Source organism: Drosophila montana, unplaced genomic scaffold (assembly GCF_035044405.1).
Source record: "Drosophila montana isolate Dmon_TW-CO22-7 unplaced genomic scaffold, ASM3504440v1 contig_3848_1, whole genome shotgun sequence".
NCBI lineage: Eukaryota > Metazoa > Arthropoda > Insecta > Diptera > Drosophilidae > Drosophila > Drosophila montana.
The window spans coordinates 4,453,740-4,467,961 of record NW_026998720.1 but is presented as its reverse complement, the minus strand read 5'-3'; the positions used below and the strand labels follow the sequence as shown (position 1 = coordinate 4,467,961).

General features: G+C 37.5%; 2 protein-coding genes across 5 annotated transcripts in view; both read right to left on the bottom strand.

Annotated features, from left to right (window-relative positions):
- Positions 1-660, bottom strand: part of cher (filamin-A) — a 44,361-nt gene extending 43,701 nt beyond the window's left edge. For 2 of the 3 annotated variants that reach the window (XM_064697068.1, XM_064697069.1), the window contains exon 1: positions 293-659. The gene's annotated coding sequence lies outside the window, so the exon portion shown is untranslated. Of the gene's footprint in view, positions 1-292 lie in introns of all 3 variants that reach the window. The other variant, XM_064697071.1, reaches the window with a different exon arrangement.
- Positions 661-8,022: 7,362 nt separating this feature from the next.
- On the bottom strand, positions 8,023-12,963 carry LOC135438672 (uncharacterized). Of its 2 annotated transcripts, XM_064697065.1 has the most exons (8): positions 12,526-12,962; positions 12,315-12,459; positions 11,914-12,249; positions 9,960-10,267; positions 9,815-9,896; positions 9,405-9,759; positions 8,583-8,710; positions 8,023-8,518 (listed from the first exon to the last, which is right to left on the bottom strand). In XM_064697065.1, exons 1-8 carry the CDS (start codon positions 12,809-12,811, stop codon positions 8,161-8,163), a joined length of 1,998 nt encoding a protein of 665 aa, XP_064553135.1. In that variant the 5' UTR covers positions 12,812-12,962; the 3' UTR covers positions 8,023-8,160. The 2 variants fall into 2 exon arrangements, with proteins under 2 accessions (XP_064553135.1, XP_064553134.1); XM_064697064.1 differs by having other exon boundaries at positions 12,315-12,963.
- Positions 12,964-14,222: the final 1,259 nt, after the last annotated feature.

Sequence of the window (14,222 nt, the reverse complement as noted above, 5' to 3'; positions counted from 1 at the left end):
TGTGTGTGCGTGTGTTTTGGTCTGTCTCTTGCCGGCAAGTCCAACCAAAATAGAGTAGGTAGCCAGCCGCCTGTCTAGCGAAAAAAAGGGCTAGAAAAAGAAATGGAGCGACAGCGGCGAGCGGCCAATTCGCCGCGTTCACTGCGCAGCGTGTGAAGTTCATTAACATTTTCATTAATTGCGAAATGTTGCAATTAAAAAAACTGTAAGCGCCCACAAAAAAAAAAATAACATGCGGAATTTTTCAAAGCAAAGCTGAAGTTAAGGGCGAGACGCTTAAGGAAACACACACCTGCACGGGTTGATAGAGCTCGGAGTCGTTGTTGTTGGTGTAGCTGCTCGATGGCTGCTGGGCGTAAAAACTTAAATTGCTAAAATTGTTGTTGTTGTTGCAATTGTTGTAAACACACGCGGCGACTGCAGCAACGTTGTTCTGCAAATTTGGCGGGTTCTTTCTGTAGTTGTTGTGATTTAAATATATTGTCGCCTGCGTCTGCGCTTGGCCGTTGCCGTTTGTATAATTCGCGTTTTGAACTAATTCAGCTACAGGGGAAACCGAACCGATCTGTTGGCTTCGATTGTTGTGGATTGTCGCTGGGTTTCTTTGCCGCTCGTCGCCGACAGTGTCGTTACTGTTGAGCGTACCACCGTTAACTAACACCAACTGCTGATCGCTGTACATTTTGACGGCCGGTTTGTTGTTCAGGTTGTTGTTGTTGTTGTTAAAATTGTTGTTGCTGCTGCGCTGCCACTGATCGGAGCGCGGCGCTATCCTATCACGCTTTTGTTTCTTCTTTTTTTTTGTTTATCGGTCTCTCTCTGTCGCGCGTGCACGCTCTCACTCTCTTTGTCTCTCGCTTGCTCTGTCTGGCACACTCTCTGGCGGCGCGCTTAAAAATTCCAATGCTTTGCGCTCTTGCACACACTCTCAGCCGCGCGCTTTACACTCTGCACAAAAAGTTAATGCTCGTGAACAATATAAAGGGTGCAAGATGTTTTCAAAATATATTTATTATAGTTTTGCATAAACATACAAAAACAAAAGTATGAAATATTGTATTGGGGTTTTTGAGAATTTTTATAAAGCATTTAGCTATTTCTCAGGTAAAATTTTAATTTTTATAATTTATTTGTCGTAGTAAGCTTTTATGACCAGCTATACTTTATTCAAATACACGAGTAACTAAGCCAAATTTGAAAAAAAGCATATCTTTTCCATTTATTTTCTTTGATTTGTTTTGAATACTTTTAAGATTCACTAAACGCAATAGGCAGTTGATTTCGAAATAAGATTTTACTCACAAACCCCTTTATCAGAAACTCTTGACTACGGCCCTAATCTACATTGTGATGACCGGTTTGTTGTTGTTGTTGCTTTGTCTTTTTTTGTTTTGTTTACCGGTCTTTGTCTGTCTCTAACTCGTTCTCTCTCTCCCGCTCTGTGTGTGCGTTGTGCGCTCTGGCGTCACATTCAAAAATTCTTGGCGCTATGCCGCTCTCTCTCACGCTCTTTCTTTATGCTGCGCTTACACTCCGCACAAAATGTTAACTAACAAGCTGTAAATATTTATGCTAAACATTTTAATCACTTGACGCGTTTTAATAACAAAAGAATATTTTTTTATGTTTGTGGAACGAACACAGGTAATGAATTATGTGCTATTTAATTCACTTGCTTTTCAGTTTTGTTGCTTAATGTTAAGACACTTCGCCGTAAAGTATGCACCTTATTTAAAAGAAAGTTTAAAGAGGGAACTTTGGCTCAAACAAAAGGTGCCGATGTATATAACAATAAATATATTAATATTTATTTATTATTTATTTTATATTTTTAGTTTCTTAAGACCTAATTACTCATACGTATTGTTGTGTAAGCTTCAGTAAGTGTGCGTTTTTCAAGTTGTGCACAGAGGCTAAGAAATACATTCCATATTCCAATTAATGAATCATGCCACACTCAACTTCAGATATTGCACGCAAACACACACCCAATATGAGAAGAATTGAGTGTAGTCAAATATTTGCAATATTTGCGAATCGCTTTTGGCAAACGCCTTATTAATGCCCCCTCGGGATGTGGCGGCGGCAGTGGCAGGAGGGCAGGGGGAGACACAAATGCACACTGACATTTGAATGAGCGCAACAAATGATGCCAAAACGACCTTCTCGATATGGTTAGGTATTGTTAATTTTAGCCTAAATTAGTCAAAAACAAAAGGATTTGTTCAGCAAGCCGAAGATTGAATACCCTAGTTTAAATAAGGCTTACGAATATGTGAGGAGAATTATAAAGCAAGTAATTGCTGAGTTTGATTAAGATATATTAAAGTGCAGAAACGGTTGTTTAAAATAAGACTCATTTTTCGACCGATTCTTGCTGTGGAGTTATATGATGTTGTAGTAGTCCAATATTTATAAGATTTTGTTTATGGTAGAACTCGTAAAGGCCATATTTGGTCAAAATATTTTGAAAACAAAAAAGTTTTTCAACAATAACTTAATTTTCGACCTATGAAAGCTATATGATATCGTAGATGGATTCGACCGATTACGATCTATGCATATGTACTGCCTGGAACTGAAGGACGGACTTTCTCAAAGTTTCATGATTATAGCTTTAAGACTGAGAGTCTCGTTTGCAGAGGAATATATAGCTAGACCTGGCGGACATGGCTATATTGACTTGGCTATTGATACTGATTAAGATTATGAACATTTTATGGATTCATAGATGTTACACACTTCATGGCAAATGTATAATACCCTCTATTTGGGTATAAAAAATCGTAGCAAATTTTGAATGCTGATCGATTGAACAGCTGATCTGATTAATGTTGGCTCTACGTAATGGGACTGTTGAAATCCTTCGTGGCATACCATACCACAAGGGAACTGTCTGCCCATTTAAAGCAGCCACAGCGACTGACCTCAGCGCCGGCTAACAACTTGCCCCAATATGGAAATAAAACGCGTCGCACCAAAAACGTTGCCAAGTCACAAAACAAAACGTGAGGCGCCACTTGCCTCGTTTGCCTTGGGGCATGAATCAGCGCAGCCAACGAAATGCTAAATAAATTTTCACTTCCATTTTAATTAATTTTAATTTATATGCAACTAAAACACACACACACGCAGACAGCAATAGCCAGGAAAATTGTTGTAAATTCTCTAAAAATAAATTGACAAATATTTCTTGTTTTTATGAAAAGGTAATGCAAACCACATGTCCTCCATTTTGCCTTAATTTAAACAACTTGATCAACACTGGCCAAATGCATTGCAATGGAAAAATAGTGTGCAAAATTGTGCATATATGTGGTGAGGGGGGAGGCAGGTGATATAGTTGGACTCAATTTTGGTGCCAAACAAATACATAAACTCACTTTGCGTGCTGCCATTTTGACGATTTGTGGCTGTCGAATGTTTGCTAATACTTTTTTCTTTGAATATATATATATATGTATATATATAATATAAATAGTATATATAATACTGGTCACTAATCACCCAATTAAATTACACAATGCCTCAGTCTGCGGCAAGAGCACGTTTTTTTTACACACACTCAAGACTTGCAGTTTTACAATTTGAAATATTTTATTTTTGAAAATTTTGAACAAAATATTTTTGATATTTTACGAGCTGCGCGCGTTGATGCCGTTCTGTTCCGTTTGATTTGTTCGGACGTTATGTCCACTTGAGAACTTGACTTTGGGACTTGGGGAACTACTCGTTGTCGATGTTGTTGTTGTTGTCGTTTTTGTAATCTTAAATGTTCTGCTCGTCGCAATTTCTCAGCTCGACTGAGTTCTGTTCGCCTCCTTGCTCAATGTTTTTATGCAGCCAAACGCGCGCAGCTCTTCTTTTTTGTTCAATTTCTTTATTATTTTTCAGAATTATACAGCAGTGGCCATATGCTTAGCAACAGTCAAAAGCAGCTCAGTAAAGGTGCAATTGCTGTAAACCGTTTGAGTGTCGCCTGGTAGAACATTGAGTTGTTTGGTGAGTCTCAAACTGTAGCTTTCAAACGGTGAATTTTGGTTTTGTGTGTGCGAAACTGAGCGTGGATCTGTAAAGTTTAATATTTATCTAACTATACCCCGTTTGTTTGTATAATATGTTTTACAAAATTGCAAAGTAAATACTATAATATTATAAAAAATGTTTGAAAATGGTTGACGAAACCCCTAACATAAGTCCTAAATTGGGTGTGTATAGGAAAGTAATTTTATTAAATGGTGAATCGCAGCCAACTTCCAATTATTAAAGCTCTTCATATAATACAAATGTACATGTATAATGCGCTTGGATAAGGAGAAATTTATGTAAAATGTATGCAGAACCATTGTGAGGCGTATGTCAAGAAAAAATTGACGTTCTCATATTTTCAGCTTTAAATAAACATTTTGATGTAAGAAAATATTATCAAACTAATATTCATATTCATTCATATAATATGAAACGGCAAACGTTTCTATTCAACTAACGATCGTTGTGCTGATCATCAATACATAATTTCTTCAATATTTATTTTGCTGCATGTTTTGTGTTGTGTGCTTTGCTGTTTGCTTCGTACATTGGCGACGCTGCGGTTGACGTTCATTTCGATGCCGACGTCGACTGCACTCTTGACTCTGTTCGCAGCGATTTGGCAGCGGCAGCTTTTGGCGATTTTCCCCCGACCCTCTCTTCCAAACCCGCTGATGATTTTTGCGCGCAGCTGATTCTGTTGTTCTTTTAAAAATAGAACATTTATTGTTTGTAGTTTTTGCTGTTGTTGTTGTTGTAAAGCATGCTTGATTTGTTGCCAATTGCAGGCGTATTGTCATTTGCAATGCACCCCCTTCCCCAGCCCATGACTGACTCATCATCAGCATAATTTGCACTTGAAATCCACAGAGAAATATATTGTATTTACACCCTAGACTGTTTGAATATGGGGTATAATAGCTTGTGGCAATGTTTCTAACAGGCTGCAAAAGACTTCATTAAACGAATTTCGAGTCGATCTAGCCATGTCTGTCTGAATGTCTATATGAACGAGTAATTCTCGAAAACTATTATATAAAGGCTAGATACTTGAAATTTAAAATATATTCATATGCTTCTATATCGTTATCTATATATTATCAAATATCGAGAATTGAGAAATGGTATTTCGGGCATAGGTCGTACATTTTGATAGCTAGATACCCAAAACTTGCTATATAGAATCTTGTACAGTATATATACATTAAAAAGATTTCACTGTTTGGATAACTTTCACCATTCTTCCCAAAATTGGAAATAACAAAAGAAGAGCCTTGTCATCAAGAATACTGCCTAATTTAAGCTCCGAAATTTTCATACACATCGAAAAGTATATTATTAAATAATAATTAACATAATTAGATAATATAAATATTGAATATTATTTAATAAAGTTAATTAAGAATGTATGAATATATAGAAAGAAACTAGAATTTTTCTAACCCCAGCTCACCACAGCGCGCAGGGTATCTCCATGTCGATCACTATATGAAATAGTTGGGCAGCCTTCATAAAAATATGAAATACATTTTTTGCATGTTTCTGCGGCATGTTTTGTCTTAACACATGACTAATTCTTTGGCCAAATCGCAGACATAAACTCTTTGATTTTATTTCGTTGGGGGTTCAACAACTTTGCAAATCTGCGCAAATTTATTTTATTTATACTAAATCGGAGATAAAAAAGGCCGTGTTTTTAGTTAGTAAAATATGTGAAACAAATATCAAAAGTCAACCAAAACAAAAAGAAATGACTAAAGCTAGAAAGATTACGCACAGTTTTAAAATACAAATTTCAATTAAAAAAAAAAAAAGTATTATGAAAATAATTAAGAGGAAAAAACGTTCATAAATTAGGCTAAAACAATTTCTTATTTTCCTAATCATCATATTTTGTCTCACTTTGATTTTAGGCATTTTAGTTTGCAATAGCTTGCTGATTTGTTCGTTTTTTAAGAAAGAATTAATTTGTTTTAGTTTTAATTTTTTAGGCAACAATTTTGTGGCCTGTCAGCAGCTGTTTATCATTTGATGTTGCGCATACGCCGCGTTGGCGTCCAATAAATATTCACGTGCAACCAATTGGCATCAAGTGCCCCCTGCTCTGGCTCGCTCTCTATCCCCTGCCACACACTCTCTCTCTCTTCGTCATGCTGCGTTTTCGACATGTCCAAAAATAAAGCCTATTTTATAGCCAAACACAATTGCGAAACGTCAAATCGTTCGCAATATTTCAAATACTCAGAGTACAAAAAGAATTCGAAAAGTTTTTTCCTTTAATATGATTTTTTTGTTCGCTTTGAAGTACATAAATTTCATAACAATGTGGCGCTCAGGTGTGTAGAGGCGTGAAACAGTTGCTAAATAAAGAACTCAACTACTTGGTAGACCCAAAATTTCTGGGGCCCCGACTAAAAGGGACTCCAGCGAGAACTCGGCAGGCGACTATCAAGAGAATAGATCACAAAATATGGCAAAAATTCTCAAAAACGTTGTGTGCAAACTCTTCACTATATTTTCATTTGCTTGCACACCAATATTGTTCACACTTATATATATATATATATATATATATGTGATTTTGTACACATATAGGGATTATTCATCGCATCTGTTATAGCTGGATACTATAGATGTTCGCCTTCAGTAGTGCACATACTCTGACATTTTTCTCGATCTCGTTGCGTTATGCACTAATTGAATAATTATGTGGCGCTAGATGTACAACACACGCGCCTACATTCACATAGATATATATCTATATATATATTTTTGTATATATTTAACGTTTTGTTTTGGCACTCAAATCGGTATATTGCGTATACGCCGCGTATTCCCTACGACACGCACACTTCGAAGTCAATGCAGCAACTGAAATTTGGTTTTTCGAAAATGCCCAGCTATTACCATACCATAGCTGAGAATTGAGAGCAAAAAGAATTATTCGTTCGAAAATTGTATACACATATATATTCATTTCCATATATTATTCTTTTCAGTATTTCCATGCGGCTGTCGCCCGAAAAAAATATGTTTTTGAGTTAAAATTCTTGACAGCCAGCCCCGAGGCATTTCAGTCTTTCGAATATGACTAAGAGTTGGGGTCTTTAGGTCTACCTGCCTTTAATTAGAGCAGCCTGCGACACGTGTGGTCAGACCAAAAGAAAAGAGACAGCCAAATTTGACACTGACATACACGTAAATCAAAATGCCAACAACATTTGTCCGCTGACTCACAGCGCTCTTCTGCCGCTCTATCAATTGCTTTGGGCATTGGCCAAGCGAAAATCAAGCCCAATAACATTCAGGATTGTTAAGGATCTTCGAAATTGAAAGAAGGCCATGAAATATGCATCATGTAGTCATGGACTGTTGATTTGAAAATAATTGAAAAATTTCTATCCTCTCTTTTAATCGTCTTTTGCAAATATTGGACGTTTTATGCCGATCGCGAAATTTCACTGCATTTACGGGAAATGGGTGGAAGATTTTGAAGAGATTTTTAAAAGATGGCTCGGGCAATGCCCGCTTTGGATATTGTCTTATAACAAACCTAGACTTCCACTAATTTCCATCAATGCTTGCATGTTTGTATGAACATACGAAAATATTTATGTATTTATGTACATTTGCATGTATGCATGTATGTTTTTATGCAAATATACAGTGAAAAGTATCCTAACGGACACTCATATTAGTCAGACACCAAACCCAAACCCGCCTTTATTAAACGGATAGTCGCTGTCCGCCCAAGGGAGCTTTTAATGTATATTTGCATTTGTAACTATTTTACTTTTTTATATCTATACCAAATGCCGACATTTTTAATAAAGCTCTTCTCTGCGATTGTCATAAAATCAAGTAAGACTTACAGGCTGTCATTCTTTGATTATAAGTTTTATATTAACAAATTGTGCTGGCATTCTAAAATACTTCATCTCAGGGCATATTCCGCTTATCCGCAGGTTATCTATTAGTAAAATGCTTTAAAGGTTTACTTTAAAATCTGTATAAATATACTCAATTTTATTACTTTTTTACAATTAAATTAAATAGAAATTGTATTTTAAAAAAATCCACCTATTAAATTTAAACTGTGAGACTATGCCTTTATACTATAAATTAAAATGTTCACAAGAGTTGTCTTTGTAGTGTGCCCTGTGGATAGTCCCGCACCGTATTGCGATGCATCTGAACATCCTGCACACCTCCCTTGACCTCGATGAGGGCAACCGCATCAAAGGGCATGCGATGGACATACTGGGCGTAGTGTTGACCATTTATCGCTATCAGATAACAGTCGCTTGTCACGAGCACTTGGACGGCAAATCGTTCACCTCGGTGCACGGGTATTGGGCTGGAAATCTCTTCTCGGTTCCACGATTTGCGTGCTCTGCTATTACGTATTAGATGATTTTTTTTAAAGTGGAACTTGATGTGCAACGGAACATCCCTTGTTTCATTCGCATATAGGAAGCTAATCTCGAGTCTGTGAACGTGCAGATATTGTAGTATAAAGAGAATATGTAGCTCTATGGAATTGCTCTACTTACTCCTGACTCCTGGCATCGATCCGGCCGCTGAAGAGAAAACTATCTGCCTCGCACAGTGGTCCCACTTCAGCCACATCATCGGCAAAGTAAAGCATGGGCTGTATATCATACTGTACGTGTGGTGGAGGCTAAAGACGAATAAATTATATTTCAATTGGGATTACGATATATAAAGCTAAAAATGGGTGGCAAAGCAGGGGGTTGTGGCTCTAAAACTGTAGCCAGTTGATTTTAAACTTTTACGTTCGAATTGTGACTCACGGAAATGAAGATTGATTTGATTTGTGATAATATGGAAAGGAGTCAGCCATAAAATTCTAGCTTTGTAATTAAAACTGGAAACAGGTGGGAAATAGCTTTCAGGAAGTGACTTTAAATTTGTAGCCAACGACTTTCAAGTTATGTTGCGATTTGTCGAATTCGCTAGATAACGTGGAAGGGAATTCGGCAGAAATCTACTCTATAGTTTTGTTATTACAGCTGAAAAATAGGTGAATAATAGGCTTGGTAACTTAACAACTTTACCCAGTGACTTAAAACTGTGACTTACGAACTGTGATTTTTGGAAGTGTGCATTAATGTGACTAATGTGATAAGATGGAAGGAAGTTCGTCAGCCATCTAATTTATAGTTAATTAATTACAGCTGAAAATAGGTGGAAAATAACCATCCTGAAGTGACTTTAAAATTGTACTCAACTACCTTCAAACTGAAACTTAATAAAAAATGAATTGAAGCCAATGTATTCATTTCACGCGTAGAAGGAGTCATCCTTGTTGCTTCTTAAATAATAACATGAGTTTATAAGTATATATTTCTTACCGCCAATTCGAGAAAACGATGTGGATAGCCCCGAACCTCGGAACGATGTATGAGCACATCCTCCACGTCGCCTTCGACGTCAAGGAAACGAACTGTGCCGTAAGGATGACGATGCATGTAATGATCCACGTGATGGCCATTTAACGATATCAAGTAACAGTTCTGTGTGACGAGCACTTGAACGGCGAACCTTTCGCCCTGCCGGAAAGGGAAAGGTATCACGGAGTGGGTTTCCTCACGGCCCCATGTGCCACGTATTCTGGTGTTCCGCACCACATATTGCTTGCCGAATCGTGGATTGATATGCAGAGCCACATCACGAGTCTGACTGTCATACACGAAGTTTATGGCGAATCTGTTTATGAAGACCTTGCTAATATAAAATCGATAAATAACGAATATGAATTTACCCGTGTGCCTCCGGTAAAATTTGCCCAGTAAACAAATAACTAACACCCTCGTAAAGCTTTCCGATTTCCGTGACATAATTTGCTATAATGATAAAAAAGATATATGAAAAGATGTAACTTTAATATTTTCATTTGTCGAGCTTACCCTCTGGTATGGCAAACGTATCAAGAGTTACTATGGCAGATTCACCAACCAAAGGAGCATTGGGTCTAATGCTGGGATAAAACTGCGGAGGCTCTACTTCACTGCCAGGATGAACCTCAGCGGGTACAGATTCAATGCCGGGATAAACCTCAGCTGGTACAGATTCAAAACCAGGATAAACTTCGGCGGGAACAGATTCAATGCCAGGATAAACCTCAGCGGGCACAATTTCAACGACAGGAGACTCCACTACCGGGATCACGGGTTCAGGATCAATCACAGGTGTCACGGGTTCAACGATAGGAATGCTAAAAAACATAAACAAATACATTTGTTTATTTTAATAAAGTGCAATTCTCTATTGATTAATTTTCGGAATCCAGTTATTCAGACAACTGAGCACGATTAGGACTACAATCTCAGGTTAGTATTCGTGTAGGGTTTCTAAGCTAAGGGACCTGGAAGCCAGAAGTATAAAAATCTACTAAGGCTTTACTATACCATGTTGTGTAATAATAACATATTTCGATGTATAAAACTGTTTGCCATGAGTGACTGACTGACTGACTGACTGACTGACTGACTGACTGACTTACTGACTGATCGGTGATCAACGCACAGCCCAAACCGTAAGAGTTACAAAGCTGTAATTTTCATTGTAGTTACCTTATGTGATGCAGGTATACACTAAGACCCGTTCTGTACGTACATATGTATGTGTGTATGCATGTATATGTGAGTTTATGTATGTACGTGAGAATGTTTGTTTACATGCATGTATGTATTTATGTGTGTATGCATGCGTGTATGTATGCGTGTATGTATGTGTTTGCTTATATAAATGCAGTTGAAACGGCATGTCAAATAAGTTCTGATAAAGATCTTTGACAATGAGTTTGAAACCGATAATAAAACAAAAAGTTAAATTTTTTTTCGTCGGATTTCCACAGTTGCGGGTAGAATTTAGAATTAGAAAATAGCTAAAACACGTATTCATTAACTTCTTATGTAGAGCTTTGAAAATAAGTTTGATGCAAATCGTACAAAACCTTCGCTTAACCAAAAAATCTTTGAATCGCGATTTTTACCGAAAAAGCTTGAATTTTTCGAACAATGTGAAACACGTCACAACTGATTTTTCATATTGATCCTCGGAAAAGAATTTGAACGCGAAACGTCACCCACCAAATCTTTGACATCCATTTCTACGTTGCATTGATCACCAATCAGTCAGTCAGTCAGTCAGTCAGGACAAACAGTTTTATATATAGAAATATATACATAAATACACATATACGTTGAACATACAGACAAACATACAAACATATGTATATACATTTTTTCTAAAAGCTATAAAAATGATTTTGACACTGATCGGACGGTAAACAAACGACTTTCATACAAACGTTTCCGCCAATTTACCACTGTTGCGGGTGGAATTCACCAAATCGCTAAAACACGTATTCATTATATTCTTATGTAGACCTTTGAAAATAAGTTTAAAGCAAATCGGACATAACTTAAAACATCGCTCAAAAAATCTTTTAATCGCATTTCTACCGAAGAAGTTTTGATTCTGCGAAAAGTGTGAAGCACGTCTCAAATGATTTTTCATATAGATCTTTGGAAATGAATTTGAGCGCGAAACGTCACCCACCAAATCTTTGACCCGCATTTCCAGCAAAGAGGAATGGATTGTCAATCGGATGGTAAACAAAAAAGTTTCATACAAACGTTTATCACGATTTTTCAACACTTGCGTGTGGAATGTTGCCAAACGCCGTCTCAGCGTGAAACTACGTCAAATAATTTAACTTAGACAGTTAAAAGTAGGCTTTAAAATTAAAATAATTTTGATTACAATATTGCATAATTTTTGGATTTCATATAGGCAAATCGAATAATTGACTTACTTTTACAGCCACTAGATATTAATATTAAAGTTAACACTCACCTATTGGGATCCGATTTGGGGCGCAATGGGGCGCCATCCTTTAGCTTGCAATTGGGATATTGGGCCAAGTATGTCATCACGGATTGCTCATCCACATTGGGATCAACTAGTTCCTCCGGCCTGATCAGCTGGCGCACATCCAGCCAATCGTCAGCCAGTTGCATAGCCTCGGTGGCATTCTGCACGGAATTATCGGGATCCCAGAGTTCCCAGTCGGGGCACAGGCCAGGGGCGCTGGCATCCACCAAAGCGCCCACCGGCTTGCCCGTGGTCCAGTCTTTGGTGAAATTATTGATGGGCATGCCGGGTATCTTGATTTGTATCCAAGCCAGCAGGCTGCAGCAGCAAAGGAAAGGCATTTAGTTATCGAGCGGCAGTATTTGAGTAAGCCTTTAACCTACCGTTGCTTGGGCGTTTGACCCGTTTCCGTCGATGGCTTCTCCTCATCGCCCTCCCACACGGGCATCGATATCGAGTAGTGCAGAATGAGCGTCCATATAAGGCCCAATATAAGCTTCAGCTTGCCATCGACTATATCCGAAGAGTCTGTGAATGGAAATTGGATTGTTGAGGAACTGGAACTGGACTGAGGTCTAGTCATGGATAAGTTACCGATGTTAACAATTTTAATGCCCTCATCCTGCAGAAATTGCAGTGCAATCGATACGTTCTCCAATTTCTGGCTACGGAATGTGGTTCGTTTATTGTGTGGAGGCAGTTGCTTCTGCGACAGCACCTCGATGAGGCCAATCAGACGCAGGCCATCGGACAGATCCGTTTCCAAATTATCTATGGAACTACCGATGCTCTTCAGATGCTCATTGCTCCAGCGAGTAAAGGTGTTCTGTTGGATTTGCTTCCATTGGGCGTGCTCGTCAAGATTATGTTCGGCTTGCATATCTGATTGGAGTGCTGTTTTTGCTGTGGATAAAAGGCCTTTGTCTGAAGTTTGTCAGCCAGGATTTGAGAATAATTCACAGAGATATTGTAACTTTTCGAAATAGTTCTTTTATGCCAATTTAATGTTTTCGCCGTGGCAATTTCTGATCAACTGAGTTGCTTGCGCCTTTTAGCCCAAATTCTTAATGACACACCCAGTTGCTGTATACCCTATAGCTGGTGAATAGATTTAACAGGGTTAGTTATACTTGTAAGAGCGTATGCTACAGTTAGAAGTAGGCTTTAGAATCTACCGAATCTATCTATAAGAATGCAGAGATCTGCTGGAATCATTCTACTTTGCACTTCACCGAGTCTCTCTATAACAAAGCATATCGGAAAACAAAAACCAAAACAATAGTATTTAATGTTATAATTATAATCTTTCGTTTCAAAGATTTTAATAGTTTGCACAGGGTATTTGCTAGTCAACCACTATCGTCTAGAGTATTCGTTGCCTGCATTTATCAGCAAAAAGTTAAGTTCTTAAAAATGTTGATAAGAGGCGTGACTAAATCCAACATTGCGAACAAACCAATATTTTGCAAACAAAATTTGTCATATTTTTATGTCAGTTTATCAGTATTGGAACTTTTTACTTTTGCTTCACAGAAATATAAAATTGGCATTTGATAAGCGGGAAAAACTTAACTGAATCATTAACTGACGGCATAATTTTAAATAATTTTGAGAGCTTCACAAGGTATCTATCTATTTTATATAACTTATTATTTTTTTAAACTATCCACAAATAATCTAATCAATTTGTGAAGAGTTCTTGGCCAGGAGATACGCGACAGACTGCTTTAAATTATCCTCATAGACATTTCTTTGCTCGTATCATAACTGAAGAATTCAATATTTAGTTCTATTTTGGAAGCAGACCGCCTCAAGTTTAATTTTGACAACAAATTTGTTTAAATATAAATGCAAGTATTTTTCATTATCGAAATTACTTGATTACCATATAGGGATCCATAGATACATTTAATTTTCGGCTCAACCTTCTTGCCGAAAATGGGGAAGAGTTGTCTGCCAGTTGTATAACAAATGGATTTGGATGGCAGAACAACCGATTCTTAGGTTAAGTTTCAAAACGGTTGACTATTTCGATAAGAGGGGCGAGGTTCAGGTCCTTCCTAATAAAACAGTTCCGAATTAGCGGAAGGTTTTCAATAAAAGATATCATAACAAGATTTAGGCTTTGTTGCAATCTAGCTAGGTCGCTTTGAGCTATGACGTCTCGAAAAGAATTATATAACCTGCGAAGGTCAAGTGGCTCTAGTTATCTTAGTTTTATTCGCCTGGCTTAAAATGTAGTACATTTATATCATTGATTAATTAAATTGAAAACGCTTAGGTGTTTGTCT

Bases quoted from the DNA above. Each gene is read 5' to 3' on its own strand.
- LOC135438672 (XM_064697064.1), bottom strand. From the start codon at position 12,811: ATGCAAGCCGAACATAATCTTGACGAGCACGCCCAATGGAAGCAAATC. The intron at 12,250-12,314 runs GTAGGTTAAAGG...TTGCTGCTGCAG, and splicing joins GGTCAAACGCCCAAGCAACG to CCTGCTGGCTTGGATACAAA. The intron at 8,711-9,404 runs GTAAGAAATATA...ATTCGTCTTTAG, and splicing joins ATCGTTTTCTCGAATTGGCG to CCTCCACCACACGTACAGTA.